Source organism: Mesitornis unicolor, unplaced genomic scaffold (genome assembly GCF_000695765.1).
Source record: "Mesitornis unicolor isolate BGI_N332 unplaced genomic scaffold, ASM69576v1 scaffold5018, whole genome shotgun sequence".
NCBI lineage: Eukaryota > Metazoa > Chordata > Aves > Mesitornithiformes > Mesitornithidae > Mesitornis > Mesitornis unicolor.
The window spans coordinates 143996-163586 of NW_010201111.1; the positions used below are offsets into that span (position 1 = coordinate 143996).

The window sequence follows — 19591 nt, forward strand, 5'->3', positions numbered from 1 at the left end:
TTTTTATACCGCATTCATCCCAGCTGATCATTTAAAAATATGTATCATTCTTACACGGTTCAACAGTGCTGTTGCCAGATACCCTCATCATTTGAGTATTATAACGCAGTCAGTTAAATAATAAGGCAAATGCACACTTGACCATTTCAGCAGCCTGCCATGAGCAAAATCCTGCTTCTTCCAACGGATGACGATGAAAAATATCTTTTTAAAAATTCATAATCAACTGATCCTCAGTTGATATTATCTAGCAGAGTCCTTTTATGGGAGTTACACCTCTTAATACCTACCAGGGATCAAGTGCTATCTATCACTACCAAGAAATGTCAACAGACTAGATCAGATTTCTAGTTTTAACAATAGTGTTTATATGGCGGAGGAAAAAAACCAGCTTCATAAAGGCACAGGCTGTACAACTGATAGTAGTTTGCAATTCTAATTTGACAGTGTATCAGGATATAAAAGCTGGAAGATTTTATCCAGAAGTTGATAAAGGTGAACCTGCTTCTGATGGCTTCAGAAAATCTACATTGTCCTTCGTAGAATGCAAATAGTGTTACATTTGTGTTTGAGGGATAGTTTAGGAAGAGTTTTAAATTGGGCAATAACTAATGGGAGAAAATTACTGGGTTGGACAAAAAGTAACTGTGTTTTGGTTTTTTTTTAATAGATGGACATCCACATCTTGAAATGTAACTAACTTCCTTTTAAATCACAAATTCATTATTTAACAAGACAGCTGACAGTTCAAGCTTGTTTTAGGAAAAGGAAGAGCACAAGTTCGTTCGTTAACCATTATTTATTTGGTGTTGATTTCAAAATGGAAAAACAAAAGGAACATTTTCATCCTGTTTTGCTGAACTACTTCCAAAAAGGAAAAAACCCTGTGCAAGCTCATAAAAAGTGATGTGATGTGTATGGTGAAGATGCCTTAAAACTACAGCAGTGTCAGAATTGGTTTGCTAAATTTCAGTCTGGGGAATTTGTTGTTAAAGATGCACGATGCTCAGGAAGGTCAATCGAAATTGGTAACAACAAAATAAAGGCATTGATCGAATCTAATTGGCATTTAACGACAGGAGAGATTGCTGGTAACATTAACATATCAAAATCAGGCTTTGAAAACTATGTAAAACTACTTGGATATGTTGGGAAGCTCAATATTTGGGTACCACATGAGCTCAAAGAAACTCATCTCACTAAGGGCATTGACATCTGCGATTCGGTCTGGAAATGTGAGGAAAACGATCCATATTTGAAACACATGATAAAAGGCAATGAAAAATGGATCATCTACAACAACAAAAAATGACTAAGATTGTAGAGAAGTGTGATGAACCAGCTCAAAGCACTTCAAAAGCAGATATGCACCAGAGGAAGGTTATGCTGTCAGTCTGATGGGATTTCAAAGGTGAGTATTTAGCATTTCTTTGAAGGAACAAAACCATTAATGTGGATGTATATTGTCATCAACTGGATAAATTAAATGATGCCATCAAACAGAAGCATCCAGAACTGGTGAATCACAAGGGTGCTGTGTTTCTCCATGATAATGCCAGACCACACACAAGTTTGGTCACTTGTCAAAACTTGTTGCAGCTTGGCTGGGATGTGTCACCACATCCACCAGACCTGGCACGATCAGACTGCCACTTGTTTTGTTCTTTACAAAACACCTCAAATGGTAAAACCTTCACTGCTGATGAGGATGTCAAATCATCCTTGGAACTGGTTTTTGCCAAAAAAAGCTAAGAACTTTTTTGAGCACAGAATCGTGAAGTGACCTGAAAGATGGCAAAGGGTAACTGAACAAAATGGACGCTATGTTGATTAATACAGTTTTTGTTTCCCATGAAAAAGTTGCTTTTCATTTACCCAGAAAAAAAATGCAGTTACTTTTTGGCCAAGCCAATAGTTCAGTGTACAGGAACTCCACAGTTCTTTCTGAGGTGGCTTCACTGAGCCATACTTCAAACCCCAGCTAAAAGAAACAGAATGTATTTGAGTTTACTGCTTAAGTAAGCACTGTGTTTGTTACAGTTCTTAAATTCATCCTCAGCACAAGGAAACTACATCAAACACATATGTTGGGAGAACTTTAAAAGAGCAGGTGATATAAATTAGGACAGAATTGATTTTGAAAACCTGTGTGCTTGCATTTTAGAAGAATTCAGCACTAACAGGTAAGTAGATAAGCACAGTAAGAACAAAGTGAATTGTATATCATTAAAAGATATCTGGTATCTCCATACAAAGTATTTTTTCTTAACAAATAATACAATAAACAGATTACAGCAGGTGGGAACAAATTAATAAAATGCCAGAGATCCCAAGGGCTCCAAAGCGCTCAATTTTGGATATTATAATTAAGACATTAAGGCATCTCCAAAAAAGCCTCATTTTTTTTTAAAGGCAAATACCTACTTTCTTGAAATTAGGCATTTTGATGTAATTTTATACTGGACACAAAAGGACACAATTCTACAAAGAGTTCAGCACTAAATTGGAAGTGAGGCCACTTGATTCCTGTTTCTGATTTTCCTGTTGAGCCACTACATGGCACTGACCTCTGACGCCTGCTTTGTGTCATTTCCACATCTGGGAAACAGGGCTAACAGCGCTTCCTCACCTCACAGCAATGACATCAAACTTACCCAGCAGCTGCATTCAGCACACTTCGATGCCTTTCAAGGCAAGGTGATGAGCTAAAGCAAAAGTTCATTCTGTGTTACTGCTTTTTATAGTACTACAGAATTCAACCACAGCCAATATGCCACTACAGGACTGAATATCTATCAAAGTATCAACAGCAACATTACCAAATATTTCTCTTTTCTACATTTTAGAAAATCTTAAATTATGCAACAAAATGAAAATACATTTTTTTCCATCTGAAACAATCTTCAGAAATTGTTTGGCAATAAAGGCATCACAGAAAAGAACAGAGAATTGCCATTGGGGCAGCACTATTGCTCAAAGGCTGTCAAAGCTTCTGGGAGTCCGAGTGCCTCTGTCCTTATCAGTGAGCTACTGTGCAAATGAACTCCAGTCATTTTCCCCCTTTGTGAGCAGTATTTTTCTGCCTATACAAATGGAGAGGAAGTACTTTGCAAAGCAAATACCACTGATATCTAAGGACAACAAATATCCATAAAACAGATCCACTATTATTATTTCAAAAATAATCTATTATGTTTGCATGCCCATGTCTGGTTTTTAAAACATTTAGTGGCTCTGTTTAATATTTGATTTTATTCTATATTGAATGAAGGTTACATAGAGATAGCTACTGAATTTATGATCAATACAAAATTGCAAATTTTTTCTCCCAACCAATTCTTTCCAATGATCCAGCACAACACATCAATAAAAAGCTCTGAATTGATGCTGTTTCCCTATTTCATGCCCTGTTTAAGTTCCCAGGGGATGACAGATTAATTTAATTAGTTTTATTGAACTGCCTAGTTGCTTTTATTGGCAAATCCACTCATAGGAAGAAGGCTGCAAATTTCTCTTGGGGTTAGCATTGCCCAGCTGGTCCATTTTTAAAATTAAAGTGAATTTGCTGTCATTTCTTATATAGTTTTCTACTATGCTTCCTGCTGTTAAGACTCATATTTGTAAAGTGCCTCCACCGACACTTATGTAGGAAGTTTAAAGTTGTTTTTCCTAAATGTGGTTAACAAAAAAGGAAGCAGACAGCTACCATCAAATGGACTGTGAACTGAATACGTCGCTCAGCTTTCACTAGGGAATTCATCTGATCACAACACCGAATATGGCTCTTGCATGCCACCTGGAAACAGATGGTCATCCACTTTCCAACTTCCTCTGCTTGACAGCTTGCTTGGCACAGAAGCATCAAAACAACAGCCCTGAGGCTACAAAGTATATATCCAAGGTTCAGTTTGCTTACAGCTGGGTCTGATCAAAGCCCTCTGACTTCAACGCACTGCCAGGCAGTGTGAGGTGTATGAAATACAGCAAAATTACCAGCAGGGATAGACTGAATTTAATCCCAGTGGTCAAATGCCCACGACCATGGAAAAAATATGCATCTAAATTTGGTTTGGATAAGAATTTTATTCATGGTAGCATCTTTCTATGCAGCTGACTGATCCAGGATCTCATATTTTTAGAAGTGGAAGAGGAATAATTTAAAATGTAGATGAAAAACTTGAAGTTTGGACCGTTTTATTCAGGGGGGAGGGTCGGTATTTTTTGTAGAAGGTCAAAGGAGCTATTTTATGCTTCAGTGAATTTCCCAATCTTCCTCTGAGTTTAGAAAAAAAGCAGATGCTGCCCTCTGATTCACAGAGACATCATAGTTCTCTCCATCAGATTTCAAACTCTTTTCCTAAGATTTCAAAGAGCCTCTTGCCTTGTGTGGCCTTTTTATAAAAAGCGGGGATTTGGTCTATTTCCATGAGATTTTGTCAAAAGTTGTTCTAGGAAGTGTTTAGTTCTGAAGAGAACGCTCATCTACCACATCTACCAAAATCTGTGTCACTGATTCCTTTGTAAATCCAAGTTTTCTGAGGTTTCTTCAACTGCACTGTCAAGAAATCACTTTTAAGATTTTTCTTTGGGCTTAAAAAACATAGTGGAGTTGTACAACCTCAAAGCTAATGCCAGTTAGCTGTTTTATTATCAGATTGCTTTTATACTCAAAGCGAACAGAACAAAATAACAAAACCAAATATGTAACTTGGCAAAAGCTTAAAGGGGTTCAGTGATTCTAAGAGCAGCACAAACTAATGTATTAAAATAAATTACTAATAAAATGGTTAGCAGTAGAATGAAGGGTAATGGTTTTAAACTGACAGTAGATTTAGACTGGATATTATGAAGAAACTCTTTCCTGTGAGGGTGGTGAGACACTGGCACAGGTCGTCCAGGGAAGCTGTGGATGCCCCCTCCCTGGCAGTGTTCAAGGCCAGGTTGGACAGGGCTTTGGGCAACCTGGTCTGGTGGGAGGTGTCCCTGCCCATGGCAGGGGTTGCACTGGATGAGCTTTAAGGTCTCTTCCAACTCAAACCATTCTATGATTCTAACAGTCTCAAAAATTGTCTCAAAGTGGAAAGAAACCAAATTCTGTCACACAGCAGCAGGCTGAAAGTTTCCAGTCTCCACACATAACATTGTGAAAAAATTCTAACATAAATGCTCATTGTACAAAGATTTAGTGTGTGGATCAAGACCATTATCAGGCCAAATTCAGAAAGTTAATCTGAAAATGGTCGGATTTTATTTGACAGTAACCACAAAGATATCCCCACAGCATATATCTGAACTCATTCATAAAGTTCAAAATTTCTGGAGCCCATTGGCAGATAGACTTAGTACACTATCACAGTTGCTTAAAAAAAAATAAAGCCAAATGACTATTTTTCAAATGCAAAATTAAGAAATTGAGAATGTGATAGTTTATAAAATATTTTGCACTGTTCTGATGCTAAAATGCCTTTTGCTTTAAGTAGAATTTTTGCAGGTCATTAGTTTATGATGCAAACCAGCACCTTTGGGTATTTTTAAAGGATAGTTAAGGCGAGAGGAAAACAAGCTGAGCTGTTTTTTTTACCGGCATAGGAAACTGCATTTCTAAGCATTTGATTCAGCTACAGCTCTGCCTTTTATACAGTTTCGGTGGCAGATGCTATAGTGACAATGAAAGTGACTGAAATACACAGTAAGGCTTTTTGCAAGTAGCATGATGATATGCAGCATGCTTCTAAGATAGGAGCTATTCGCAATGTATCAATCATACATAAAGAAGACCAGAACCAAATTTTCAGTCCTCTTATCTCATCCCTCAGTGCCTCCTTTCTCTTCTATTTTTTACTGGGAGGAGACAGAAGGTTGCCACAAGATTATTTCTATGGCAGCTTTGACTCCCCCACTGGTTTTCTGCTCAGTGCCTGTGACTGACACTTAGTTCTGCCTGAAGGACAAGGACAGGACAGACATCTGAGTGCAAATCAATGGAGCATGCCACATGCCGTAATTGAAAAATACAGTGCTTCTGCAGTAAAATGAGGACATCATTTTTAGTAAAAAGCTGTGGTAAAAAGAATTGTAAGTAATATGTAGCTCACATTTACTTTTATGGCACTTGACTTAACATGGCCAAAAGAAATGAACCTAAGCTACAGAATTTGAATCCAGATCTGAACTGTCTGTAATTCAGCAATGCTGAGATCAGGGTTAAGCCCCATCTTTTATTTCATCAGCAGAGCATGACACTTTTTCAGCCTAGTCATCCTAATCTGATGTCCTGATGTGCCTCCATCCAAGTTATCTGTTAGCCTGGTGCACACAACAGCATAGCACAGCAAGCCAGTGCTAGTAAATCTGTGAAAGTATCCAAATTGCACACCTCTAAGCTTAGGCCACCTTGTACTATTATGTACTTTCCTTAGGCTCTTCTTCCTTTATGGAAACGTCTCTAGAAAAACAATGGAGGATATACTTAGGAAAAGCCCATCCCTCCTAATAGTGCACACTCCCTTATCGCCCTAAAGTGAGCAAAACATGGCTAAACACCTGTAGAGACCTACCTTAGCAGTGAACCTGTGAACCAAGCTAACGAAATTTGTCCTTTGGGATCCCACTGCTGATAGGAGAAACAAAAGCATCAGCAAGGACTTGCCTAAGGCCATAAAGCAAGCAAGTAGCAGAACATTTTTACCTTCCCTTTTGGCTGCGATTTTTAATGGGAGATTTGGGAAGCTACATACCTTTCAAAAGATAAGTGAATGTATTTAGAAACTCTTCATATGACTGCTCATGGCTATTAATAAACTGATCTAAGATGCTGTTGTTTAACTGTTGTTCTCCCATGATCCACACCTTGACAGTTGAACAGGTATATCTGCTTTAGTAGTCTGCTTCTGCAACAGAAAGAAAAGAGCCACATGTATCTGTAGGTAGCAAATAAAATAACTGAAGAGTCCCTAATTCACAAAGATGAACATCAGAATGTCAAATTTTTCTTCTCTCCTTGTGAACTTCTGATCTCATCAGTGGGACTTTACGTAACATTTCTCCCAAAATTCAAGTGGACATAGTAATTTTAAATGCAAAGAGAGAGACTGTGATCAGCTATGTCTGAAATTTAAGCACTCACGTGACATGGGCCACAGAAGTGCTAACATCACTCCGTAGTGTTTTTCCCCCTCATTTTAAGTTGTTCAGTCTTACAACCCCTGCTTTCTTTGCAGAAACAGCGACACCACTCACTACCGTGTGGGACTGAACAACTGGGACACCTGTACAGTCAGAACTTGGACTGAATCCATCATTCAGCATGTGCACTGCTCCTTGTACCATCAAAGCCACCAAACCCAGATTTTGGAGGGCAAGTTATGATCATGATGAGATCACACAGGACAGGGAGGGTATGGTGGAACTGGGCAGCCACGCAGGAAGACAAGAACCACTCCTGAGAAGGGAAAAAATGCTGAGAGCTGAATAAACCTCATAGAGGCTTTTCTGGACTTGAAAGCTCCACTCTTCAGTCACACAGCAACAGCTTTCTAGCCCATCTCCATCACTTTACCAGACTCGAAGAGAAATAATGGCCCTGAAACAGCTCTCAGTGAACTATGCTGACGTTAACCTTGCCTCTCACTTATAAAAGCTGTGTAAATGCATTTTAACAGCTTTGTGATGCTAAATAGTTAGCATTATTACTAATTTTTTATACACGTAAGACCAGACTACTAGAAGCAGAAAAGCACAGGTGACGACATGGACACACATGACTGGCACATTGTCTCACACAGTGGCAGCTTAAGAAAAAATGTAAATTACCAGTTTGCACAAATAAATGTGATAAAGATGTGAGAATGCATTATACCCTAAGTGCTTGATTTTCATGTGTTCCCGTGTTTCTTCTCTTGATTCACTACAGCATTAAGAAGTGTCTTTTGGGAATGAAAGCTTAATTCTTCAGCAAAACTTCCAATCAACTACACTAAGGCAAGGCTGCCAACTTGATTTTAAAGTTAAATAAGAACAAAAAGAATTGTTCAGAGCCCAGCATGAAAACAAAGCATGACTTCTAATGTCAAAGCCTAATTTTGTTGGATTGCCAGCTTGTAAAGAAGACTAATGTTCTGAAGCTATAAAAACACACGCACACCCACATGACCTAAAGTTTAAGTTTTCTAATGTTTTTACAAAAAACAAACCAGTATTAATGTCTCTGTGGACTGACCAAGCAGAATATAATTCACCAGACTCTCAGAGTGGTTTATGCAAATTATGGTGGTTTCAAAGGGAAGCAGTGCCTTCTATTCCTCATCATTGTTCAGTTATTACAGTCATTATTTGAGGTAAATTGCATTATATGAAAGACTGCAGTGATTTGCAAGGCTAGTGTCAAAGAAAATAACAAACATATATTTAATCAAGAAAATGGTAATAACACCCTTTTGCTTTTCTTTGGCATCTGGCATCTAGGTTATCCAAGTCATTTATAAACACTAATGAGATAAACGTCACAATAGTCCCATGAGGAAGAGCCAACAGATATTATTCCAAATAACAGATGAAAAAAAAATGAGTCACCAAGAGTTTAAATGACTTATAAACAAATCAGAGGAGGGCTGCAATAAAGCTTGGACTCCTTTACTCTAAAATGCTCTAGGAAGACAGAAAATTGATAAGCAATCTGGGGGAATGTTTGTATCCTTAACCAAGCTGAATGGCAGCTTTCTCAGTGAATGCCATGTTCTACAGCCCGACATTCTGCATCCCGACCAGGCGTTAGCAAAATGCCGGAGCTCAATTCTTACCCCGCTGTGCAGCCTCTACTTACTACAGAACTTGAGAAACTTCAGGTTTTAACATCCTCCAGTGGTTAAGATGTAGAGAAGCAATAGTGCAACAAGACTTTGGATAAACACGAGGTTTTGACTCATTACAGTTAGCTAGGAAATGCAGAGCTGAATGCAGCTTTACAAAGCTTTAGCCAAACTACGATTGCAAAATCCTGAACATCAGCCTCGTGAAAAAGCAAGCACTGGATTCTGTTCGAATATAATGTAACATTTAATGCTTGAAATCTCCTGATGTATGGAGACTACAAAGTTATCCCTAAAGGTTTTAAAACGTATATTTTACTGAGCCTATATATTTTAACCTAGCATGCACTTCAACATGTATGCATTGGGAGAACCATCATCAAAACAGTACTACTTTAAAAACAAGTAGCAGAGAAAATTTCCTGGACATTCCAAGCATGGGAAAAGATTACTGTCTCAAGTAACAGCGTTTTTTTACCAGAAAATGGACCAAATGTTTAGAGAAGTCAAAGCAGTAAATCCAGAGTAGTTCTCCTGTAGCCAGGCATTAGTATATGAGATCTGCTATCCACTGTGTCAAAGGTATTCATCTTGGGTTCAGAAAATAAAGTAACTTGTAATTCATAGGCCACATTCCCTTTTCTTCTAAAAAAACCCACAACGACAAAACAACTTATTTTGGAACATGAGTTCACTAAATTATTCATATTTTAATAAAACCTAAATTGGAAAAGAGGGAAGAAAACCCTATTTGTCATTTTGGCATCCATCCTCCATTGCTTTTTGTAAGAACTTCACAGTTTTGCTTCAAAAATCTAAACCAAGAAATCAAATACAAAATGGACTACAGAGGTGGTAAGTCCAACACAGACCTAACCTTCCCTTGTGCAGCTGCTATTTACATCTACAGAATCATCTCCTTACTGAGAGGAAACACCAGCAAGGTGTTTACAGGCCTAGATTCTGTCAGAACAGCCATTCACTCGTTCAACAACAGAGAGACTGGCAGCAGAGAGACCTGTCTGCTCCCCACTCCCATTTTCAATTGTTTTGAAGAACTGCAGCGTGCTATTGCATCACTTTAAACGAAAGCAAGCACAGAGGATGGTATCTGAAGAACATCCACTATCTCTGAAACTGAATATATGGTTAGGATGGATAGTACAATAGAGATGTTCAGAAACCTATCTCAACCTAGCAAGGATTTTGTATTTTTCATTTTTATTCCACTTTCATTTTCTGCTGCTTCCCATCTACTTTATTTCTTATACTTTATTTATTCCTGAGTCTCTCTTAAATGAACACCATATTGTGTCAGCTGCAGAGTTCTGTGATGAGAACAGCTGAAACCAGGCTGACCAGAAGACTCTCACCCTTGCTAAGGAGCTAACGAGTAGATTCTACATAAGTAAAAGGCTTCGTTCAGCAATCCTCCAATTTACAGCCTCAAGGAAAGCACTTCTTTGCAGAAAAAAAAACCATGTACAAGAAAGGATTAGAACCATCCACAATTTATGAACTGGATACAATCCCACCTCTATGAATGAAATGACTGCATTGTTCTGCTAGAGAGTAACTACTATTGAAATAAAAGCTTATCATCTTTTTCCCAGAAGGCATCAAACTAACTTGGAGGTTTCAAGGAAAGTAGGGCAAGGATATCGGATCCTTTCCCGTGCTGGCTCTTGATAGTTTTACTCAAATATCAGTAAGTGATGCATTCAAGAAGAAACTATTTCTTCTTTTTGCATTTTGCTCCTGCTCATCCATCCAAATTACTGTAATGAGGTTTCTTGAGGTGATCATTCATTAAGCCTTGCTGATCATCAGCAGACTGTGCAAAATCAATTTTACTTCTCAAAATGCAGTCTTCTTCCCAGCAGTTTAAGCCAAACCAGAAATCTCTGCATTGAATCACAGAGGCAGGTCAAATGAGTATCAGCATGATTTCAAATACACAGTTATTAGTTCTAGTAAACAACAAAAATGTGGTTGAATATAGGCTTCCTTTTTTATGCTGCATTTTGAGTGCTTTATTATGCTTCTTATAAACACAATAGAGGCAGTGAAAGAAAGATCAACATTCCGAATTTTTAAGTGGAAAGTGCAGTGAGCTAATCCTCTCTGCAAACTCATGAAAACTTTACGTCATTTTCTTTTTCTGGAAAAACAAAAATACTTCCCTAGTGTTTCTGGCATAGGTCAAATTTAGGTTTCCACACTATGAATTTGCTCTCTCAAAAGTAATTCTCAATAAAATTATTAAAAAATGTTTAATTATAGATCACTCATAGGTTCATGGAAAGCATTACTAGATACACTTGTTCTTCAGATTTTATAATCTGTGTCTGCACAAATCAGATTGACCACAACTATTTTTACATCGTATACACTGTTATCACTGGACAATGCCAGATCTTTTTCCCCTATAGAGCTAGCACAGTAACTGCACCTGCCACAACTGACCTTCTGCAAAGGGGTCTTTAATACTTCAGATCTAACTAAACTCTCAGAAAAGCAATCCTACTCTCTTACAACTCTCAGTACAGAACCAAGGAACAAGCACTTCTGTAACACCTCTCATCCATACAGGCGAGCCAGTCTGCACTAAAGACCTTGATCCTGGGGACTCTCTTGACCTGGCTAGTTCAGACACGTAAAAGCTGTCACTAGTGATGGGGCAGGCTGGTAAAGGCAATGCAGAAACTATCTCTGAGGGTTGACTGCTCCTGTAGTTAAGCAGTACTGCAAGCATATAGGCAAGTTGGAAGTGTGCAGTAGTTGTCAAGGGACCAAGTACAGAACCAGAGCTGGTAACTGCTTCCTGAGGATGATGTGAAAGCACACTGATTCAGAACATTAGTCTCTCCTTCTCCATCCTGCTCCAGGAGCTCAAGAACAGCATGCTGTCTCTTACAAAAACCGTAACATCCCCATCTGCCCTCTAGGCACCAGTACTGTAGAAGTCACCCCATTGTAACATATGTACCCATATATTTGTGTAAACTTGCTCAAGGAAGCTGGTTTAAATACACGCAAAATGAGTGACCTAGGTCCTGTATCAACTAAAGTAAACTCAATCTGAAGGGCAGGGATTAGTACTTCTGGAAGAAAAGTATCTGAATTCCACTTGTTGCTGTCGTACTACTGTTTATCACAATAGCGAGACAAGGATACTCCAGAGGAGTATGGATTTGCTACAATATTATTACAGCAATAAAGAACTGGGTAGCACCTTTGGAAAAAGGAATAAGCCTGTATCAGATGACTGCAGTTGGAATCAATTTAAACCTAAGTGCTGGCTGCTCCCAAAAAGGCTGCCCCCTCTGCTTTCTACCTCTTCACCCCTCAGCTTTTCATTCCAGTCCATCTCTTGGCCAGACAAATAAACTATCAACATAAAACCTGAAACTAAACTGAGCAAATATCTATGTCCTGTTTATATACACATTTTCTGATCTGCCTTACAGCCATGTGATCATGAATGCCTGCACAAAGGGACACTGTGAACATGCAGTGGGAGCAAGGGAAGGATGCAGGATTGCCCCTTTGGCAGCCTGTCATAGCTGTTCATGTAACCGTGAAAGCACAGCCTCATCAGAAACACCACTCACAAATGACCCAGAAAGCCGTGCTTCCTCCACACTAGCAGAAACAGATGTTACGAGGGTACTCATAGCCGCAATACCACTAGAGCTGGAGACCGAGTGCAGATCCTCAGGCCCCATGGTGCAGAGGCATGCAAAGCTGGAACTCAGGCCTGTCCCTAATAACTGTTTGTTCTTAGCTATGGACTGTGGTCACTACCCTAACAAACATCCCAGAACGGCACTTTGAAAGTGGGCCGAGTGAAAGGATTTCTTCTGGGAATTCCTGCCTCCAGAAAGACATAAAAGGTTCTCAGTGGGGCAGCACAGGAAGGTTACTCACTTTCCAGAAGGCACTCAACTGTTTCCTTCTTGCCTAGATATCTGCAAAGCTGCAGTTGCAAAAGAAAGCCCTCCCTGCCCTACTGTCCTGCCCTACTTTTCTCCCCTCTCCTCCCCACAACCCACCACCTGCAGTTTGCTCCTCGAGCAAACCCAGTGGCAGCAAGCTCTGGCCATGAGCAGGTGCAGATCAACCAAACTATGGGGCCAAACTAAAAGAAAAAGTTTCAATTACAAAGAAGAAAAAAATTCATATTGGGTTCCTCGCAGCATCTCTCAATTCAATGTAATCTGCTACAGCTAATCCTGTTTAAATCAACTGGATGTTTGCTGCCTTCAGCAGCAGGCCTTAAGGGCACACTCTTAATGCATCAACAATTTGTGTGGATAGGAGCTGCATCTGCTTGCATAAGTGCATTACTGAGCCTCAGAGCTGACCTTCGCAATGGTCAAAAACATGTGTCTCTTGTGCCCAGCTTGTATGAGCTTTTAAGGGTTATATCTAAGGGCTTTAATGGCAAGCAAGCACATTGATCCTGTTTGATTTCAGTGCTATTATGGCTGCCCTGTACATGAGCAGAAGGTTTTTCTCATGAATTTCCAATGGCTTCAAGAGCACCGCTCCCTTTAAACACCACCTGGAGGCCTATAACAAGGCTAACATTTCCTGTGCACCAAGCACTTCTCCAAAACACGGTAGCCACTGTCCCCTGGACTGTGATCATCTTGGATTTGACAGTCAAAGCACAGCTGGATTCAATCAGCTATTTTAGATTAGGCCCCCAAATAAAACCTTGTCCCTTAAATGTTAAATATTGTTTACTTATGTTTTTAAATGAGACAGAAAATTGAAGACTGTAGGATGCTGGACAATCTGTGCCATTTTTCACAGGTTTAAGCCTGTAGGTCCTGGCTAAACATCCAGAATATTTGCATACTGGCTGGCTAACCCTGCACAAACAAGTAAAGGGACCCTCCCTTCCCCTGCTGAGCTGGAGTGCATTACTGCAACCCACACAGAGCCAGCTACGTTCCAGCTCAGAGATTACTGTTTTACTGGCAGAAAATATGCTCAAAAGCCTGGAAATAGCTCAACGCAATTTGGAATGATTTGGAGTGAAGAAGATGTAAACAGCACATCATTTTAAGTAATGAATTGTAAAAGAAAAACAAGCAAAACAAAGCATTTCCATAACAGCGATCGATCTGCTGAAAAAATACTACCTATGTCAACATTATTAAAATAGAAATTGTGAAGGAAAAGTCTATTTATTCATTTTCACATGGGTTCTCTGCCAAATAAATTCACGATGCAAATCCTAGATATTCTTTCTATGACCTGGGCAGCTCTGAACCTGACTTTCCTGCCCTGTAGACACATTAAGCTGAAGCTACTTGTTGCAGCTCCTCCAGAGAAGTGTGTCACTCACACTTACAGAAGACCAGCTTGGACAAACCATGTTCCATCCAAAACTGACATGCTCTTGCCAACAAACTTTCATTTCTCCATTTTCGCAGCCACAGTAATTGGAAAAGGAATTTCTAAAGATATGGAATGGCAACTGGCAAAAGGAGAGTAAAATGAATATAAAATATGAAATGAAGCACAATCGGGGGTTGGATTTTTTGCTTAAACATTTGTATCTCATTTGCCAGTAGATCTTTGATCACAGACCCAAACAAGGGTCAGACTATGTCGAGCACTTGGATAAGAAGCTGTCAAGTATCATTTAGGTGCTACTGAAAAGAGAAATAAATGTGGTCTGAAGGCCCTTTAATTTAGGGGAAGTTAAGTTCTTCAGCATTCAGCTCTGCAGTACAGTCTACTTTTATCTTAGTTTCAGAAGTAATAGGCCCATATGGATGGGCACTGTGCCTTAGAGCTGCTGTATTTCAGATGAGAAACGTCACCACATCCTACCTGCATTACAGTTCAATGTCTCAAGACAATTTTCACAAACATTCGGTACATTTGCTTTGCTGCACTAATCAAATTCCATTTCAAGCTCTTTCTACTTCTGTTCTCTCAGCAGTTTCAAATGGGAGATGAGAGATTTCTAAAATACTGTGCAGCAGATGTAACTCAGGAGTGGGCGAAGTAGGGCTAGAAAAACAAAAGCAGGGAGCTATGAAGAGTGAATAATTTTCCATTTTTTTCTGTTTATTTGCTGTGCTATGTTATGCAAGTGGCTTATCCTCTGTGCCCCAGCACTGCTAGCTGTTGAAAGGATATGTTCCCAGAGGACTTCCCAGACTCTTAATTTTTTTTTTTGAGAAAAGCACAGTGAAACTGATGAAAAATGCCACAGAAGGGTGCAAAGTTTTATTAGTCTCTTTAAGATCTGATCAGAAGGCCACTGAAGTAGAAAAAAGACATTCCTAATGACTTCAGTGGACTTTGAATTGGACTTCTAGTCAGCCCTCACTCACTGGGCTCCATGCATTTGTCATTTCCTTTGTGCTGCTTCAATGTCACTATCTACTCGCAGCAGAGTATTCCCGGGGAAAGCAGCAGTGCACCAGGCAGCAGGAGCTGTTTTCCTTCACTAGCTATTGAAATTATTTCTTCTTTTACTTCAAAAATTACTTCAGATTACATTTTTATATACAAATAGCACTGAAAATTTCAAAAAAAGATCATGAGCTTGACAGGTTTAACAGCGTAAAAAATTAAACTATAAAGCAGTGTATGCTGCAGGCATTTACAATCTAACTGACAGACATCTAGTGTTACTCTGGTCTGGTTCTACTGCAAAGAGTTAAAGCTTCTGGAGGCTGGTGGGTTTCTTGTTGTGCCATCTGAAGACAAGAGAGGAAAGACAAAAAAAACGGTCACAGCCAGTTAGCCACAGCAGGCTGAGTTCTCAGGAGCACATCTGCAAATGAAGCACATAGATTCCCCTCCATCAGGCTGTCTCTCCATGTCACAAGACCCCTGTGCTGTCAGAGAAGATTCCTCAAAGTGCTCACATTTGAATCCCAATTACACAGAAAGATTTCGGAGGACACAAAAACCCTATCAGCCAGGTACGTCTCACTGTTTTGCCCAAAGCAGACTTAGTTGATACACTGAGCAAATGTTTTGAGAAATACTACGTAAAGATTTCCTTCCTTAAGCCTGTTTATAGATGACTTCAAAGCTCTGTGAGTATCTGGATATGATTGTAAAGAGTTTGGGAACAGCACTTGCTTTTCAGTGGTATGCTTCTTCATTTTGCAAAGGGATAGTCTGCAGATCAGCCACAGAAAAAGAAATAATACACAATATTGCAAAATAAATTTAATTCTACTGTAGATATCTGTGTTCATGCCAAGTTAAAAGTAACTGCAAACTAACGACGGAATTTAACAGTCAGCAATGAACATTTACCAACCAAGACTCCATGCTCTCCTGCAATCCATTCTCTCAGTGTCCAATCAGTGCTGCTCAAATACCTTTTCTTTGTATAAATGAAAGTTGCTTTGGGTTTGCTACAGTTCATAAGATCAAATAATTCTTTATTTGGTAGCTTTCAAATTACTGTGAAATTATTATGAATATGGTGAGTTTTAATGTTGACAAATATTAATATGAAACATCACGGTAAATAACAGTACCGATTATTCATTGTTCTCCTGTTTAAAATGTTACTGTTGCCTAATTGGATAACAGGCACAGCAGATAGGTGAGCAGTTACTACACACAGTGAGAGAGAACAGTAAGTGGTAAACAGAGTTTGAGAGTGACTCAGTGCCTAAACATAGTCATCTGGTGATATTTTAAAAACCCCAGATTTACTAGGATCTAGGACACAGGACCTATGGGAGACCTGCCACCTTCCACAGCAGAAGCCAGAAGACAGGAAGAATATCCAAAGGCATATGAAATGTCACTTGATGTTTAGGTGCCTGAGTCCTACCCCTTGTTTCTAAAACACATTATTTCTATACTTCTCAGTGAATGTTCAGTATAATTGCTGACATAATACCCCACATATAAAATTATAACTGTGTTTATTTCCATACTAATTACATTTCAAATTACATTAGTTCATGCTTTTAAAAAGCACTTTCTCTCTCCATTTGATCCGTCTGTAAATAAATCTCCCAATGAATTTATCTAAATCTGAATTACTTGTAATCTCTTCTGCCATACAAACAACTAACAACTGAATACAACCAGCTCAAAATCATAAGTTCAATATTAAAATAACCTAGGGGAGAATATTAGTTTTCTTTTTTCTGTTAGCTTAGCTCAGATCTCTACAGTTCACTTCTCAAATACAGAGGTTATAAATGTAATGATGAAATTGTAACTTACTTGTATAATCCTTGGAGCTTGATCTTTTATAAAAATACCAAATATGACGAAGCATGACTCAAGTCACCAAAACTGGTAATTGCTTATGTAACTCTACCCTTCTCTATTTCTCCATCTTTACTTCTTGTAGTGTCTTCTCCCCTTTATTTTGTGCTGCTCCACAACAAAGTCATTTGTCTGCTTCCCGCACACTGTCACTAACGCTAATCTGACTACACAGTGACATGCTTTTGAGCATAAAATCACCAAAAAAACATTAAAAATTTTTGGTTAAAAGGTTAGATTTCTACCTTTTGGGCTCCCTGGAGCTGCTCAAGGTCAGATGAGCATTGGCCCAAGGGAATCAGTGGTGCTGGAAGGTTAGAGGCAGAGGCCAGCATAGCCAAAGATCATCCACACTGTATGAACGTACCACAATTAGCATGGAACAACCTGGAAAGCCAAAGCAATTCCAGCAAGTGCCTAAGGAGCCACTTCTGTCAGAGAATCTAGGATAAATATTTTCTCCGTCACTTAGTGAACTGCTTGCTTCTATAAATTTCAAGAAATATTAAGGGATGACAAGGAAGAAGTGTGTTTAAGCGTATCTATTTAACCAGTAAGTTCCACGTGTCTATCAATCTCACTTTTAATCATTTTCACTGCTCTCTTCTCCACTCTATCTGCAACAGTCTCTTCAGATAGCATAATCTTCAGACCTGAGTATTGCTCGATATTTGGGAAATATTTTGTGACATTGTGGACACTCATAATTGTTATGTTTGGAGATTCTTGAAGTATGTGTAAGATTATATGATGAATGCCAACATTTCAATTAGATTTTTGCCATTTTTAATACTCTTGTTAGACTTCAGGTACCAGCAACTAGAACCAGGTACTAGAACACTAGTGCTACAAAATACAGAACACTAACTTAAAGCTGTGCTTGTGGCACCTTAGTATGGAAGACATCACTTTTCTAAAGATTCTGTAAAAACAAAGACGTAACCTCACAATGTGAAAGAAGAGACAATGGAAATCTAACTCAGTAAACCAAACAGTGCAAGCTCCTCTAACACTGTCTTTGAAAGGCTATAAGAAATAAGTAGCAGAGATTCCTGTTTAGCATATCACCTGAAGGTAAATAACTTGGCAAATCTTTCTTCACGCAAATAATAAGAACAAAACCTGCTGTGTATACTGGCATGCTCAGAACAACATTCACAAATTTAATTAACTCATAACTGAACTTCACCTACAGTGCAGTACTTCTGAAAAGGAATCTAAATGTAGAAAAAACTACCACCTCTAGGGCAGAGGCATTAGGACTGGCTACACTGTGAAAAGAACTCGACCGTGATATTCAGATGATTCCACAATGTGCAAAAAGACAGCTATTCCAAGGATTATTTTAAAATAATAAAAATACCCAGAGTAGTGGGTATGCCTACTCTGTCCATGTGCTCTGGCCTAAGCACATCTGACAAGACTCACCTACCTTTGAAAGCTTTTAATGGCAGATCCATATTTTAGCACAGCAGTTTGCATACCAGAAAGTGGAGCAGGCAGGCAGTACAGGAATGTGGTACAACAGTTCCTACTGTGCATGAGCATATGCGCTGATGGCAATTTGATGTAGCTAGTGTCATCAGTACCCATGACTTTACAGGGACTCTCACAGTACACTATGCTGTTCTGGAGTCCCCAAGTTTTGATGTCACACAAGTAGAAGATACCGATCCTTCCCTAAAAATGAAAACCTTTGTGTCTGGTTTTTGTTGTTACAGCAAAATGAAAAGCAGGAGCAAGGAAAATACAAATCTTAAAGATTTCAAAACAAGGAATTCTATTTTAAAATGTAGAGGCTGTGTTTCATTGGTTTTTATTTCTAAATACTGTATTTGAAGCCAGTTCACACCTTTAAATTCTGGGGATTTGCCAAAGGCTGGTACAGAGAGCTTGGCATTTACTAGAAGGCACAACTCTGCTGTCACCAAAGGCCAGTGCCAATGAACCAGGCAGTTGTTTCCTTCTCTGGTGTCTGTGCTCTCCAAAGCTTTTCCAATGTGAGATTCACCCTGGCACTATCAGCTTATACCTCTGCCACTTCAGCAATAGCTATGTGGTTAGAAATACAGATTGCACTGACTTCCTAAATGCCTTCAACAAATCTTGATGTTTTCCTTGTAAATCTGAAAAATGTTCAACTGAAGTTTTAATTCGGTTATGTACACACTTACTTCAGCTCACTGACTACTGCACGTTCCCAGCCAGAGGCCGGGCTCAGGGGCCTGGATGGAAGGGGAGATGAGGACCTCTCCTCGCTCCCCACAAGCAGGCAGGTGGCCGGTCTCGGGAAGCAGGCGAGCCCGTTCAGGCAGGGGCCTCAGGAACGGAGCAAGGCGCAGGCAGGTGGCCACCCCACGGCAGGCCCCCAGGGGCCGGGACCGGGACCGTAGGACCTGCGCCCCTTCTCTGCAGATCCCCCTCTGCCTGCTGAGGCGGCCCGTGGCTCCCGGGCGGCAGGAAACAGCCCACTTTCTGCTATCTCCGGGCTCTGGTTTCTCCGCCCCCGG

The 19591-nt window shown here is 39.5% G+C and overlaps 1 protein-coding gene across 1 annotated transcript in view; it reads right to left on the bottom strand.

The window, feature by feature from the left end:
• The window catches only part of LOC104544952 (chromosome unknown open reading frame, human C11orf74), a 31870-nt gene extending 25030 nt beyond the window's left edge, over positions 1-6840 (bottom strand). The window contains exon 1 of the mRNA XM_010189963.1: positions 6738-6840. Coding sequence (XP_010188265.1) covers positions 6738-6840 — 103 coding nt within the window. The remainder of the gene's footprint in view (positions 1-6737) is intronic.
• Between the last annotated feature and the right edge of the window lie 12751 nt (positions 6841-19591).